This window comes from Mercenaria mercenaria, chromosome 13, assembly GCF_021730395.1.
Source record: "Mercenaria mercenaria strain notata chromosome 13, MADL_Memer_1, whole genome shotgun sequence".
In the NCBI taxonomy this organism is placed as follows: Eukaryota; Metazoa; Mollusca; class Bivalvia; order Venerida; family Veneridae; genus Mercenaria; species Mercenaria mercenaria.
In genome coordinates, this window is record NC_069373.1 from 29,397,311 (window position 1) to 29,413,721 (window position 16,411).

Below are 16,411 nucleotides of genomic sequence, written 5' to 3' on the forward strand. Positions count from 1 at the left end.
AAGAGCTAGAACTTTATTTTGAATACGATTAGTTATAAACGATTCACACAGAACTTGGTTGTATGTATCAGTCAATGTAAACGGCACATGTTCCGTTGTATTTGTCAGGTGGCCATTTCGTCAGGTGCTCAAGCGGCTCTAAAGAACTTCACTTTGACAATAGAGTTTGGCGTGGAGGGAGAACCTTGCGATATTTGCAATCGTTTCAGTCCCAATACAGGATCTAAAAATAACACCAACATTTTGATTTATTTGTGACATGCATTTGTGATATATGTAAGTCATAATAAATGTATTCAAAGACTGTATCAGATATTACTTATAGATTTATAATAGAGAGCTTAGACACTTTCCTACGGCGATGAAGGCCCCGGGTTCGATCCCTGGCTACTACTATGTCGATGTGTCTTTGGGCAAGACAATTTTTCGCGATTGCTTCAGTGGACTCTGCTGTAAATAGGTTCCAGCAAGTTGCTGAGGATATGGTATAATTGGTTTTAACTGTTCTTAAAACAGAATCCCTCTAAAGCCCCACAGAACTCTTGTTCTTGTTAAAAAGGCGACGGCAAATAGAATTTATCTTAACCTTTATGTTTATAAAACTGTGGAAACTACACAAAACTATACTGTTACAAGTATTTGTAATCACAATTTGCGAGTTCCGATCGCCAGAGCTTTAGGTAAATGGGTCTAAAATAGATTTCGATTCGGTACTGAAGAGAAGGTCTGTAACACATTGAAATACTGTTAGAAGTAACAACCTTACAGACGGAATGAACTGTTACAAATTTAAATAATCAAATACAGTGGAATATACTACCGAGTATGTCCTCGCCAGGTCCATGTATCAGCTGGAACTCGGTCCTCTGTGCCATATGCTCAAAGCAACCAAAGATGAAGCGACCCGGTCCATATGGTGTCTTACCAATCAGGAAGTTGGCGAAAATTTGATTATAACTGTCCAGTGTCAACGGGTATCGGCCTTTCTGAAATGTTTAGATTTATCAGTCAAACAAGAGAAGCCAGATGACAGAGCGCGTGGCTATTTAAACATATAAAACCTTTACCAGTTAGGGAGTTGACCGCTCAACCTAAAAATCACCAGTTACCATCAAACAATCGTGCCAAATCTTTAAAAATAAAATGATATTCGGCGTATGAAATTACACTGATTTTAAGAAAGGTACTTCTGTCAGCAGCCGATAAGACTTCAATTTAAATAATTTGTTTATACATGTTGGTTTGGTTATTAGGAAACCTAATCCAGTATATGTTACTGCTACCGAGATTAAGTTCGATATTTAACCAAATTTTCTAAGTCGAAAAAAGACCAAGACTTACATGAAATTCAACCAAGAGTTACTTAACTTGGTTTTGTAGATATGTTCGACAGGCATTGTAGGTATTGTAATAAAAACAAAGTTTCAATCCAATACATGTAGTGGTTACTGAGATACTGCCTGATAGTTAGTTGCACACAAAACTTGCACTAAATTTTCTGAGTCCATAAAGACCAATACATAATTCAACCATGAGCTATCTAACTGGTAGATCTATAGTAAGCACGTTTCACCTAGACATGTCGTTGGCTTTTTAATTTGTTGCTCGCAAAATTTTAACCAAAACATTCAACCAAAAATACCTTTAACCCTTACCCTGCTAAATTTCTAAAATGGACTGGTCCATCATTCAATTTGGGCATTACAATTTATCATTCGAAGGGGTGTTTGCTAAAAACTTACTGACTGAACAGCGAACAGTGCAGATCATGATCAGACTGCACGGATGTGCAGGCTGATTATGATCTTCACTGGTCGCAAAGGCAGAATCAATCGTGTCCAGCATGATGAGGGTTAAATACTTGATTATTTAAGTACGTATTATAACTGTGAAGCGATGTGATAGGTTTCAACAGTCTCACATGCAAAACTTTAACAAGAGTATGATGCCGAAGCCGACGCCCGGAAGTCTGTTTTTCTTTTGGGCTTAACGTTACATCAACACAATAACAAGTCATATGGCGGCTGTCCAGCTTTTAGTGGTAGAGGAAGACCCTCTGTGCCTCTCCGTGCATTATTTCACCACTGGGTGGGCATCTGTGTAAAACCTCCGACCTATAGTAATCCAGCTGGGAGGCACGGAAGAGGTCTATCTATGAAAACTCGAGCTAAAACGTGCAATTAAACATACGTCTGTCATCTGTTCCATAGCGAAGGACGCCAGTAATTTCACATTCTCTTCGGGTATCCCTACAAACTTCACATAGAAATTCGCTAACTCTTTCTCATCTATCTTCCCGTCGTCTGAAAACAACAAAAATAAGAGTGGTGTCAGCATTGACAAGTGCCCCCTGAAAAGAATATTATCATATACAATGTAGTCCTAAAATTATCAGGGCTATTTGCCCATGTTTGCAATAGACTACACGATGCTGATATTACAAATTTCACTTGTTTATTGTTTAGTTTAGTTTGGAGTCACAACAAAAAATTTGGTCATATGGCGGCTTTTCAAGCATTAGATGGAGGTAGACCTCAGGCACTGTTTCAGGCATGGGTGGACACGTGGGTAGAACCACAGATCTTCTGTAAGCCAGCCGGATGGCTTTCTCATAGAAGAATTCTAAAACGGGATTTCGAACACGCACACCGTGGGCCGGTGGTCTAGTGGTAACACGCTTGTCCCGGTCAAGGCACTAGAAATTTCTGAGACGCTCTTGAGTGTCTCCCACCTAACTAAGAGACTTGCACTGCTTCTTCCCATGAAAATGGTTTCGCGTGTTTCGGTGCTATATACCGGGCACGAGAAAGAACCAGACTGTCTATTCGCAAAGAGTAGGCTAAGCTTGGTGAATGTACCCTCGAGAATTCCATGGAGTAAAACATTTTATAAAACTTACGGTTTTTGTCAATGATTCTGAAAAGAGATCTTGGAAGGAGCCGAAGCCAGACAGGAAAGTTGATCATGGACATACACCCGGGTATCATCTTCTCCCACATTCGCAACCACTTGTCTATGCTGATCTTCTCTGCATGATAAATCAAAGATAATTAATTCCATGTTATTTAGAGAAACTAGTACGTTTTTTCGATAATGCATGAATACATGTTCTTGCTTTTATGTACTTGAATTTATGTAAAAACCAAGATAAATATACTGACAACATCATAAACTAGACCAAGGATCGAATAGAAAAAATACTTCCAAAGAATTTTTGGCACTGACAATTTAAGTTGTAGATAGATCTACATTTCTTAACATTTTACAACTGCAAATATTTAAAAAAATAACATACGATTATGTTTATTTCTTAATTATGTTGTAATAATATGAACATCTATACCATTTCTAGTTTTGTCCATCTTTTCCAGTAGAGTGGAGAAGAAACACTCGTGCACTTCATAACATTCTCGTGCTTTAGCTGATGATTCCGGCCATCCCGTAAATTCTAACACTTTCTGAAATGTAGACGTTAAAATTGTGACAAGGGACGCGGAGAATTAAAGGAAATAAATTCTTTTAATTAAAGTTGCTATTATTTTATTTACTTTATTTACAATGTTTTATTATTCTTAGTACTTGTCCTACCAAAATCTAACGTAAAAGCTCTTCTGCTCTCTGCGGCCCTCGTGCTTGTGCCTACGTCATGGTGTATTCCGTCATGCAGAAAGATCACTAGTATTTCACATGAACTTGACCTCAACCATGTAGCGGCACTACTCATATGATAACACCCCCTCCCCTATCAAAAGGAAATTTACCCAGGGAAAATATCTAGGCAATTCGCCCTAAACAATATTCAAAGAGCTCCCCTGGATCAAGCCAAACTCAACAGAATAAACAGATCAAGAAAAAAGTTTCTATTTGAATTCCTTCATTTATAAAAACATATAAATCCACACAGTCACTATTAACGTCTAACACACAGTTTGCTCAATCTGGGTACTGGATCTGGATGCTCCCATATACTGAAGGACACTTCTTCCCCGTCCAAGGCCCCGTAAGGAAGGAGGTGGAGCCCGGGCTAGAGCCTAAATAACAGCCTTGGCAAACTTTGCAAAGGTACGTCTACCTGTGCCTCGTCCGGCTGGATATTCGCCTGACTGTCGGTGCTTCGGCCTCTGAATTCCGTTTGTTTAGCCGCCTCGGTTGCCTGGACAGCCATAGTTTGAGCTCCTTGGTGGCGTGCAGGACAAATAACTTGCCAAATAACAACCGGCTCTGTTTGATTCGTCGATCCCTGATCACATGTAGCGCTGGCGGCGTCAAGCGCTATATTTACCGACATACTAGTAAGATCGGACAGATATACAGCTGATCCAAAATACGGATTTAAATGAACACTTAAATATGTCTTATTAAGAGTATAATGCCATGGATTTAATTCATTCCCATTAATGGGTACTGAGATATCAGCTTACATACAAAAACTTAACCAAAATATTGCTTAGTCGAAAAAGCAATTTTAATAGAGTTATGCAACTTGTAATCCCGCAAGTAGTTAATTAGATACCTGCTTACATACAAAAACTTAACCAGATCGGGACGTGGACACGGATGCCGATGCCGACGCGCGGTGAGTACAAAAGCTGTACTTATACTTCGAATAGTCGAGCTAAATGTGAACAACAGAGTTATGGAACATGCGCATTACAGTGAACAAGGCGGACACAGAGATACCAGCTTATACTAAAAACTTTACCATATCGGGACACATAAGCCTGCGCATTGGTGTGTGCAATAGCTCTTCCTATTCTTGAAAAGAAATTTATGATTTTCCAAAATTAAAAGTTGGCGAAAAATAAGTCCTTTCAAATGTGCCTTTAATATCTATAGAAGTCAGGACCGCGAACACTGCAATTCCATTTTTTTTATTACCGAATTACCTGCCTCTGTTCTTCAATTCTTTTTAAAAATCGACTATACTACTTTCTCTCCAATTTCTGTTAGAATCTCACCTTCATAAAGCCATCAAGATCACTCAGTTCTAGCTGTCCATTGCCGTCGTAATCTGCAAAACAAATGTGATAAAGAATCCTCATGTGACCATTATTCTTACAAAAGCGAACACAAGACTGAAACACATATAAAATCCTCAAACAATGACACATCTTCTTTTAACCCCTCAAAAAGGTGCACTTTCAGCAGATCATGAAAATATACAATATTTACAAGTCACAGAATCAATTGCAATGTCATGTTCGGCTGTAAGTTCGCGGCCAATAACTGAATTCAGGTCTCATTTGTTTAGGCTGGTCACATTGCCCGATCGGGCTTAAAAACCCAACCGAACCGTATTTTTTATTGCCCAATCGGGCTTAATTTATGAAAAGAAGTATAAATATAATAAAAATTACTGACCGAAAAAGTTGAAGTAGTATTCAAGTTTCTCTTTCTGGAACGGAGACAGTGACATCGTTCAGGAACTTATCAACTCTCTAACTAACTGTCTTTGACCTGGAATTTCCAAGACGTTTTATAAACATCGCTGATTATTAGAAACTATTTCATACCTGAAGGGCATTTGCAGATGCCGACTCGGCTGTAATCTGGCTACCGACTAGATCATCTTTTTTGTTTTAGAAAAATCTGTTATATACTCTGACTTCATCAGTTTTGGCTCTGATTTTAAGAAGAAAAGGGATTTAATTTTACAAAATTTGAATAGCCTCAGGAGTTATCTCCTGTGAACAAAACACAGGGTTTGAACACAGACTCACTCGGCCAGTGATGATAGTTTCCCATAAACAGGTATTGGACTTATGCTGAACGTAAATGGTGTTATTGTTGTCATGTGATCAGATATGCACAAAAAATAAGGTTGGAGACATTCTTGCAGAAACATTTTTATGGTATTTAATATTAAAATAAAAGGTGCTAGTTTCCAAGCACATTCTCGACCAGTAATACAAGTTTTCGAACAACAGGAAGCATCAAGTACAAACTGCAATCACTGCAATCGGGGTCTGCGTTAGAGATTATAAGCCTGACCAGAGTATTACTATCTCCAAAATTATTGACAGTATTTTCACTAAATATGTGATGAATATAATAGAAGAGATAGAGCTAAGGTTCAAAACAACGGATCTATTGTATAAGCTAAACTGACAGCCACATTGTATACGTACTATATTCATAACTGATAAACATCTTACCTTTCTGCTTGCGTTCACATTACAGCCTTACATCTTACAGCTAATTATGTTGTGTAACCAGCTTAGAACGAAATACTCGTGCATTTCACTGAATCAAAATGATTAAAACAGCCGCAGGGACTTGTGGAAACTTCTGTACAGTATACCTCTACAGCTGACAACCCTTTTGAGCAGATGTACTGTTATATAGTTTTATTACATTTACAGTTGACTTCAATGGAAAACTAGGAATAGAATTCTTTAAGACATTAAAGGTAGTGCTTGGGTTTTCAGGACCGTCTTGACTGCTCTGACAAGTTCATATTTTGAGAATATTACCGGAATTTGACCTATGACCTTGACCCCTAGACGACCGGGTTCGAACCTGACATGGCCTCTTTTCTCTCGGTACTTTGTTGTTTGTTTTGGGTTTAACGCCGTTTTTCAACAGTATTTCAGTCATGTAACGGCGGGCAGTTAACCTAACCAGTGTTCCTGGATTCTGTACAAGTACAAACCTGTTCTCCGCAAGTAACTGCCAACTTCCCCACATGAATCAGAGTTGGAGGACTAATGATTTCAGACACAATGTCGTTTATCAAATAGTCACGGAGAACATACGCCCCGCCCGAGGATCGAACTCGCGACCCCGCGATCCGTAGACCAACGCTCTTACCTACTGAGCTAAGCGGGCGGGCTTTCTCTAGGTACTGACTTGTCCTTTGCAACAAGGTATCATTTATTAAAATCGGACATCAGGTTATGAAGATATGGCTTCTCAGACAAGGACCACCCCTCTATTTAATATATGTACATAGTATGCATATTTTCACGAAAACTGATACATTTTGAGACGGTTCTCCGACGAAACCGTTGGCGGTAAAATTATACAAGTTACATATCCGTTTAGACAATGTTTGATTTTAATTTATAAAAGTTATTTCATTAAAATATCTTGTGTTTGAAACATTCTACAATTATTTGAAGTTAATGAAAAACACGGACATTTTCCTTACGGAAAAGTACGGAAATACAGATTTTATCTTTAATTACGTACAGACGGACGAACAGATGTTGTCTTTTTTTTGTCACAAACATTCAAATTTCGTCATTTTCTATCAAAACAAGTTATTATTTGCAGTTATTTACCCGAAATAAATATTTTATAAGCACTGTTTCCTTATTTTACTGCTAATATTTTAAGCCAAAAATGACAAAGTTCAGCAAATGTTCCCGACGGCGTGCCCGTCGGGGAAGAACATTGTTTTTAATATTCGATTAGGCAATACTACTTATTAAAAGAAATTTCACTTTGATACCTTACTTTGAACGCTTTTAATAATAAAATGAAATTGATGAATTGTTCGAAAAAATGCGACCAAGATTAGCCGGTATTTATTCAAGTGAACACCGGTCGACGCATGACAATGCGATACGACATTATGAAAATGTCGTTTCGTATTGTCGAGTGTCACTTCGCGTGTCGTGTATCGTTTGGAATTGTCGCCCGTCGACCCTTGCCCAAACCCGCGAAACGCGACATACGATACGACATTAGGAAAATGTCGCTTCGTGTTGTCGAGCGTCGTTTGAGATTATCGCATGTCGTTTGATAATGTAGCCGTCCTGTTTGCAGGGTCGACACACGACAACGCGAAGTGACATCACGACATTACGAAGTGACATAGCGACAATGCGATATGACGTTCGACAACGCGAAGTGACATCGCGATATATCGTGCTTTTGAAAGGCGATATTTCAAAGTGGATATCGCGACATTGTCGTTTGGGATTGTCGCCGTCGTTTGCGATTGTCGGGTGTCAATGTAAGTGGATGAAGTTAGGTTATTCTTGTGACAAACCCACGACATAAGTGAAACATTTGAGAATAGATTGTGTGCTATCACTGAGGCAACAAACTATAGAAACTGAAATTTTTGTAAAAAAATGTTTGATTAAGAATATACAAAACAATGCAAACACTAGATAAAGAACACAATAACTTCGTTGCTGCTTAAAAATTCACAGATTTGATAACCTCGCCGTTGCTCAAAAATGCACAGATTTGGTAACCTCGCCGTTGCTGATATATTCTGTGATGTTGATAACCTCGCTGCTGCTGATAACGTCACTGATGTTGATAACCTCGCTGCTGCTGATAACGTCGCTGATATTGATAACCTCGCTGCTGCTGATAAAGTCACTGATATTGATAAACTCGCCGTTGCTGATATATTCATTGATGTTGATAACATCGCCGTTGCTGATATATTCAGTAATGTTTATAACTTCGCTGCTGCTGACAACGTCATTGATGTTGATAACCTCGCTGCTGCTGATAACGTCACTGATATTGATAACCTCGCTGCTGCTGACAACGTCATTGATGCTGATAACCTCGCTGCTGCTGACAACGTCACTGATGTTGATAAACTCGCTGCTGCTGATATCTTCACTCATGTTGATAAACTCGCCAATTTTGATAGGCTCGGAGCCTGTAAAAAGTTCATAAAACGCAGGAGAGTTGGCGTGACGTATGGTGGGTAAAACAAAAATGTATTTTTATTTATTGGTTGGTGTAATTCATAAGCTGTTGAAATCAAAATACGCTCCGAAGTGTCCATATCTTCAAGCGTTAATCAATAATACATTCCATTTAATATAGAATGTCACTGGTCTGAAACTCCCAGACGTTCAATATTGATTATTGCATGCTAGGCATGCATTTGATTTTTGTAATACGGAATTGGGAAATACGATATAGATGACACTTGGTTCTAAAGGAATGTAGCTAGAAAATGGAATTATGTTTTTGGAGCTGACATTACTGGCACTGAGTTTTCCTTGCGGTCTGCAGACACATGCAGGTTTAGTATCAGATATCATACTTTCATTGTACTACTGTCATACGTATGATTTAGTATCAAATAACCACAGAAACCGCGTTGTGCTTTCAGATAACTAAACAATGTTAGTAATGTCTATGCTGTTGTAGATATTAAAACAAAATATTGTATATTGTGGGAATGATGATGATGTGGCATAGCGGCTACGGCTACGGCGGTAAAACAAAATGGCAATGTGGCCGGGGACGACATAGAAATCAGTATAAACATTAACCTGGCAATAAACAAGAGGGCCAAGATGGCCCTAGGTCGCTCACCTGAGAAACACACCATAACAGTGTAAACATGTTTGACCTAGTGATTTCATGAAAACAAATATTTTTGCCAATTTTCATTAGGATTAGGCCAAAAATGTGGTCTCTTAAGTTTAAACAAGCATATTTTTTATAAGACCTAGTGACCTACTTTTTAACCCCAGATGACCCATATTCAAACTTGACCTAGATTTTATCGAGGCAATCATTCCGGCGAAATTTCATGAAGATCAATTAAAAAAATACAGCCCCTATCGTATACACAAGGTTTTTATTTGATTTGACCTAGTGACCTAGTTTTAAAACCCAGATAACCCATTTTCAAACTTGGCCTAGATTTCATCAAGATTATCATTCTGACCAAAATTCATGAAGATCAATTGAAAAATACAGCCTCTATCGCATACACATGGTTTTTCTTTGATATGACCTAGTGACCTAGTGTTAGAACCCAGATAACCCATTTTCAAACTTGGCCTACATTTTATCAAGCTTATCATTCTGACCATAATTAATGAAGATCAGTTGAAAAATACAGCCTCTAACGCAAACATAAGGTTTTTCTTTGATTTGACCTAGTGACCTAGTTTTTGATCCCAGATAATCCATTTTCAAACTTGGCCTAGGTTTTATCAAGATAATCATTCTGACCAAAATTCATGAAGATCAATTGAAAAATACAGACTCTATCGCAAACACAATGTTTTTCTTTGATTTGACCTAGTGACCTAGTTTTTGATCTCAGATAACCCATTTTCAAACTTGGCCTAGATTTTGTCAAGGTAATCATTCTGACCAAACTTCATGTAGATCAGTTGAAAAATACAGCCTCTATCGCATACACAAGCTAAATGACGACAGACGACATACAGACAGACAGACAGACAGACGACAGACGACAGACGACGGACGCCGGACATCGAGCGATCACAATTCTCAGGTGAGCTAAAAAAGAAACAATACTGAATACTATTATCCTGATGAAACTATGTAATGAAATGGAATAACTTATAGATTATAAAGAGGATGAAACGCAATTAACTTTAGCAACTCATTTTATATAATAAGGATATACAAGAGTATTGTGTGAATTTCATGCATACCCATTTGGTCTTTACTTTCTGTATATATTTACAGGCATGTCTAGCCGGACGATATATATCAATCATCAGACATGTGGTTCGTCGATCAATCTAAGTGCTTCCGAATCTCTGTATCTAGATTACCATGGCAGTGAGTTAGACTTTAATAGAACGGATAACGGTCGGCATAAAAAGTTCGTGTGTATTATAGATATAGAAACACAAGATGGTGCTGAACAAACGTGTATCGAGACAGAACAAACATTGCTCAAAGAAGGATGTACACTGAGATTTATGTGGCATTCAGGATCGCGAGACTTCATGTTGTACGGTTTGTCAGTGAGTACTCTCAAGTCTCCACACTTACATTTTTATCGTGTTATCACCTCTGTCTTCTTCTTCACGTGTTAACACCTCTATCAACTTCTCCACATGTTACCATTTCTATCTCCTTCTCTATGTCTTTATTTACTTCTCCGCGTGATATCATCTATTTCTGTTTCTCCAAGTATTATCATCCCAGTTATTACTTCTCCACGTATTATCATCTCTATCTACTTCTCCACGTGTTACCATCCCTCTCTACTTTTGCATGTGTTATCATCTCTATCTATAATTCCACGTGTTATCATCATTATCATCTCTGTTCACGTCTCCACGTGTTATCATATCTATCTCTATCTCCTTCTCCACGTGTTATCATCTCTATTTACTTCTCCACGTGATATCATCTTTTTCTATTTCTCCACATCTTATCATCTCTATCTACTTCACTACTTGTCCCTCATCTATGTGGGTTCGAGCCTTACCCGTGGCGTTGAAATCGTCATGTGAGGAAGCCATCCAGCTGGCTTACGGAAGCTCGGTGGTTCTACCTAGGTGCCCGCTCGTAATGAAATAATGCACGGAGGGGCACCTGGGGTCTTCCTCCACCATCAAAGCTGGAAACTCGCCACATGACCTATAATTATGTCGGTGCGACATTAAACCCAACAAAATAAATAATAGATAACTATCTACTTCTCCACTTGTTATCATCCACGTAGTATTATCTCAGTTATTACGCCAGGGTCATCTACTTGGTGTATACCAAGAATGCCAACGCCGTTTGTCTAGTTTAACAGTGTCAGGTTATTAAGTTCATCTAAAACATTTGTTTTAATTAATATATTTTCAAATTTCAAAATATTCCTCCTCTTGTATCTTTGTATCACAGTCCTGCAGAAGTCGTCTGTATTTACGCTGTGTCACCAATATTTCAGGCTAACTGGCGCGATGTGTTTAGCTGTGACTCTGACGGGAAAATGTTTAGCTATACGGTTCATTTAAGACATTTACTTGGGTGATATGTTAAGTTCATATGATTTATTTCCATACATGTTATTTCAACATATTTAGTGATGGTTATGTTTCCATTTCAGACATATTGGTGTGATATGTTCATGTATGGGTCTATTTGCATGCCCGTCTGGAGGAGTAGACTGCGGTTGGATACATCAGAGACAGCCGCATTGAGAATCCGGTTTTCTACAAAACGTAAAGGTACAGACTTCAGTTAAAATTTCTCACTGTATTACAGCTTAGAGAGATAAATAGCTAGAAACATATGGGAAACTGCTTCATTGAGAACGTAAATATTCAAAGGAACTGAAAAATACACATAATTAATGTGTCGTTTAACTAGTACTAGTATTAACTTGACGAGTGGATTTGGAGTCACCTCCCGTGTCTGTAAGGACAGGCATATGCGAGAAATTGCGACCGAGGTTGATAAAAAGAAATGCATGGTCTCAGTACAAATAAAAAAGGTGCAACATTTAAGAGGTTGAACAAATTGACAATGTTATTTTTTTTCGTAAGGAAAAGAGAGATACCGGACATGATTGTGTTAATAGCAATTACAACCGAAACCCTGAAGAACAATCGATCATATCTATTTAATGTTGTTGTTTTTTTCAGCCTCTATCAAAACTATTTTTGAGCAACCAGAGCATACTAATGTTAACAAACCCTTTTTGTATGGTTTGAGGGGTCGTTTAAGTTTTGACTTCTACATAGTATTGACAGCTTTTGTGTTCGTCTGCGCATGTGTGTCGGTAACGGCGGTCATGAGACACATGAAGAAAAGAGGTTAGTTCAGTATTACCTTTTTCAGAATTTAGGTATGAGGGGATGTTCACTACCTCTCAAATAGTCTCAGTTATCTTGTTAGGCTTTGTTCATTGCCTCCTAAGGATCTTCGTATACTAGATTATGAGACAATTAATTGATTCCTGTAAAATGAATTAGAGTAAAGGCACACACCAGTTATGTTCGTATTCAGTTAATCTTGAGATTGTAAAACTAAAAATATACAAAATTGGATATGCTTTCCACATTGCAGTTTGCAACATAGTCGGGACAAAATTTATCATCCATCATTGAATATATTTAAAAATTATATGCAGAAACCATTTCCTGTTGTATGTTCCAGCAAACAGAAGACGCATTTTAAGTACGAATATAGAACTTGCTCAATTAGACCAGACATTGACAGTTCAGAGAAACTTTTCACCTAATGATGCGTCACGTAACGTTGCCCAGCAACGTTTTCCCCCGCATGTATTCTCCAATACAGAGACAAAAAATTCTATTTCACACGCAGGTAGTGTTCCTTATTTCACTCGTGATTATGAATGATTATTACTAGTGTCTGTTTTGTCGCATTTCAATTCTCTTGTACATGAAAAGTTTCGTCTGATATTGATTAATATTTTGATATGAAATACTAAATATTTTAAAGATATATTAGATGTAAGTTTGAATATCGAATATCTATCTATCTAGCTAGGCTAGCTTAGCTATTTTTTAATTATATGATTATGTTACAGCGTATTCTGGTGACGTAACAGTACCACCACCATATTTAGAAAACCCGCCACCTTACAGCTAGAGTTTCATCATCGCACAGCGCACAGTCAAGTTCATCAGATGGTGTGCGATTTGAAATGATTTCAGATTAAATACGATGACTTGTTTAATTACCCTACAGCTGTTGCCTATACAATGATATGAATAGAATGATGACACCCTAGGCTTCCATGAAATCGCTTTTATCCTACAAATAACATTTTTATTTTAGGTGAAACATTTTTTTTAGTTAATGCTTAATGTCAGTACATGTATTAATCAGTCATGATATTTAAGTATTGTTTTTGTAATATGTTGTTTTATAGCTTTTTGCATAGGTATTCATTACCATCTCTAAGTCATATCTTATATAAAGGATATTGCATGAGTGTCTTTTCATATTGAATTTATTAAACGAGTTGAATAGAATAATAAAATGCGAGGCTCTGCCAAGTATTTTATCAATTTTATTCAACGAGTTTAATAAATTCGAGATGAGAAGTCACAAACGTAATATTCTTTTTATCTCATTGATTTGCTACTAACACAGCAGTTTGTAGCAACACTATGTTTTGTTTTAACTTAGGATACATATAACATTTAGTTTTAATTGCATTTTAGTCCTTGGATTTGCAACTCGCTCGGCAGCTTGTCTATCTTACCATCATATTAATTTGATACATATCCCACTGATTTACAGGCGGTGGCACGGAATATTTTCACTATGTAGATCAGACTGCAGGTGTTAAGTGCCGGTGTCCATTAGGACAATATGAAATACGTGAATGTCTTGTAACATGAAACTAAATTAACCAAGCTAGAAGAAAACTCACTTGTGGGTCTTTTTATCTGGTGCTAGCTTATGTCAATTTGGCCATTGGTAATGCTGGCCTGCTTAATCCAGGTTGTTGTTCTCGCAAACAATCTTAAATGGTTATTTTAAACTCACTGCCACAGTTTTAACATGTTTCTTTTATACATTATGTAAAATGCTATGAATGTTTTACATGTGGCACTTTAATAAAATATAAAGTTGTAAAGTTGTTGTAAGCTTTTCTGCCGAAATATCAATTTCACACATGTGAGAATAATTTGCGATCATTTTCGCCCAATAAGACGTTTTACCATTTCCAGTCCTGGCGTGAATAAACAAAGGAGCGTTTGGCGCCATGCATGCACAAAGAAACAGTTCTATCGTATTTGATCTAAATTTATATACTGCACCCTCGTGAAATTATTACAACCGACGTATAACCACCCATCGTGTATAAATAGTGTCAAAACACGGTTTTGCTATAAATTATTTCTTAAATAGATAAATGAATCATTGCAAGCCGTACTTTTTTTACAGTTATTACGTTTTTATGTACGAATGTTAATATTGAAACAGCCTCATAGGCGTAAAGTTGGCAGTACAGCAGTAGGAGCAGTTAACTGCTGCTACTGTCAGCAGTTACAACAGTTAAATGTAGCATTTACAGTAGTTAACCACCAGCAGTTACAGCAATTGATCGTGTGTACTAACACCAGTTAACTGCAACTACTGCCAGCAGTTACAGCAGTTAATAAAGCAGATATTCCAGTTAGATTATGCGACAGACATAAGCCGATAAGGTGTCCTACATATAATACTGCCAGCAGTTAAATAGTGTTACTAAAATCAGTTTTACTATTTTCTTATACCGTCAAACCTACCCTTCTCGTTTGTACATTTATCCGTATCGTTTATAGAGCATTGAAGCGTTCTTAATCTATTTTTATCTTGAAACTTGAAAGTCAAGTCTCGTGCTCATTCGGTTGTTCTTATTACATAAAATTCTTGTGGGTCACGCAAGTGCTACGTCCAATGATATTCATTTTTTTGTAACAAGTACTCATGGTCATTTCTTTTACGGACGTTCTGTTGCTAAGTGTTACGATCTGTGCTTCTTCCACGATAATATAGGGAGAAAAGTAAAGTGCCCAGATAGGGTCGGTTTCATGTTATTTCGGAGTAATTAATTTTGGAATGGCGTTAGGGAAGGTAACTTTGGATGGAAGAAAGGGGTCGGTTAAGGTAGGAGGGTACACTTGGATTCGAACATTTTGGGCACGGCCAGGCTTACATGTAACGAGTCGTAATATTGCACTTCTCTAATGAGCAGAATCAGGGTGGCCATTTTATAAATTGTGTGCATGTTTTGTGCTTTTAATTAATGACAAGATCAGTACACTCATACAAGAATACAGAAAGTTATCAAAACGAAAGTTTTACACCATCTATTAAAAATAACATGCCCAAATCACCTTTTGCACCTTTTGACCTCCAATTAATTTTGCAAATGGCGTCAGGGAAAGTAGGGGAGGTAACTTTTGATGAAAGAATGGTCTCCCTTTTATTTTACAAATGGCGTCAGGGGAGGTAGCGGGTAACTTTGGTAGCAGAGTACACTTAGATTCGAAAATTTTGGGCACGGCCAGGCTTACATGTAGCGAGTCGCAATATTGCACTTCCCTAATGAGCAAAATCAGTAGATAGAATTTGGATAGAAAAATGGGTCGGTTACAGTGGCCTCCCATTAATTTTGCAAATGGCGTCAAGGGAATCTGGGGAGGTAACTTTGTATATAAAAAAAATGGGTCGGTTAGAGTGGCCTCCCTTTAATTTTGCAAATGGCGACAGGGGAGGGGAGATACCTTTGGGTAGGGAAAATGGTGTCGGCTAGAGTTGTCTCTCCTTAATTTTGCAAATGGCGTCAATGGAAGTAGGGGAGGTAACTTTCGATTTAAAAAATGGGTCGGTTAGAGTGGTCTCCCCTTAATTTTGCAAACGGCGTCAAGGGAATCAGGGGAGGTAACTTTGGATAGAAATAATGGGTCGGTTAGAGTGGCCTCCCCTTAATTTTGCAAATGGCGTCAAGGGAATCTGGGGAGGTAACTCTGGATATAAAAAATGGGTCGGTTAGAGTGGCCTCCCCTTAATTCTGCAAATGGCGTCAAGAGAATTTGGGGAGGTAACTTTGGATATAAAAAAATGGGTCGGTTAGAATGGCCTCCCCTTAATTTTGCAAATGGCGTCATGGGCGCAGGGGAGATAACTTTGGGTAGGGAAAATGGGTCGGTTAGAGTTGTCTCCCCTTAATTTTGCAAATGGCGTCAGGTATGTA

General features: G+C 37.9%; 2 protein-coding genes across 3 annotated transcripts; one reads left to right on the forward strand and one right to left on the reverse strand.

The window, feature by feature from the left end:
- LOC123529564 (sarcoplasmic calcium-binding proteins I, III, and IV-like) lies at positions 1-6,218 on the reverse strand. 2 transcript variants are annotated; one of them, XM_053520691.1, is made up of 8 exons: positions 6,149-6,218; positions 5,362-5,436; positions 4,959-5,011; positions 3,344-3,458; positions 2,900-3,028; positions 2,191-2,303; positions 821-986; positions 1-223 (listed from the first exon to the last, which is right to left on the reverse strand). In XM_053520691.1, the coding sequence occupies exons 2-8, from the start codon at positions 5,414-5,416 to the stop codon at positions 129-131; spliced, it is 726 nt and encodes a 241-aa protein (XP_053376666.1). In that variant the 5' UTR covers positions 5,417-5,436; positions 6,149-6,218; the 3' UTR covers positions 1-128. The 2 variants fall into 2 exon arrangements, with proteins under 2 accessions (XP_053376666.1, XP_045165866.1); XM_045309931.2 differs by having other exon boundaries at positions 5,362-5,457; positions 6,156-6,216.
- Positions 6,219-8,861: 2,643 nt separating this feature from the next.
- LOC123529435 (uncharacterized) lies at positions 8,862-14,214 on the forward strand. The gene is made up of 6 exons (XM_045309765.2): positions 8,862-9,001; positions 10,432-10,715; positions 11,798-11,918; positions 12,336-12,506; positions 12,850-13,020; positions 13,247-14,214. Exons 1-6 carry the CDS (start codon positions 8,941-8,943, stop codon positions 13,306-13,308), a joined length of 870 nt encoding a protein of 289 aa, XP_045165700.2. The 5' UTR covers positions 8,862-8,940; the 3' UTR covers positions 13,309-14,214.
- The last annotated feature ends 2,197 nt before the right edge of the window (positions 14,215-16,411 follow it).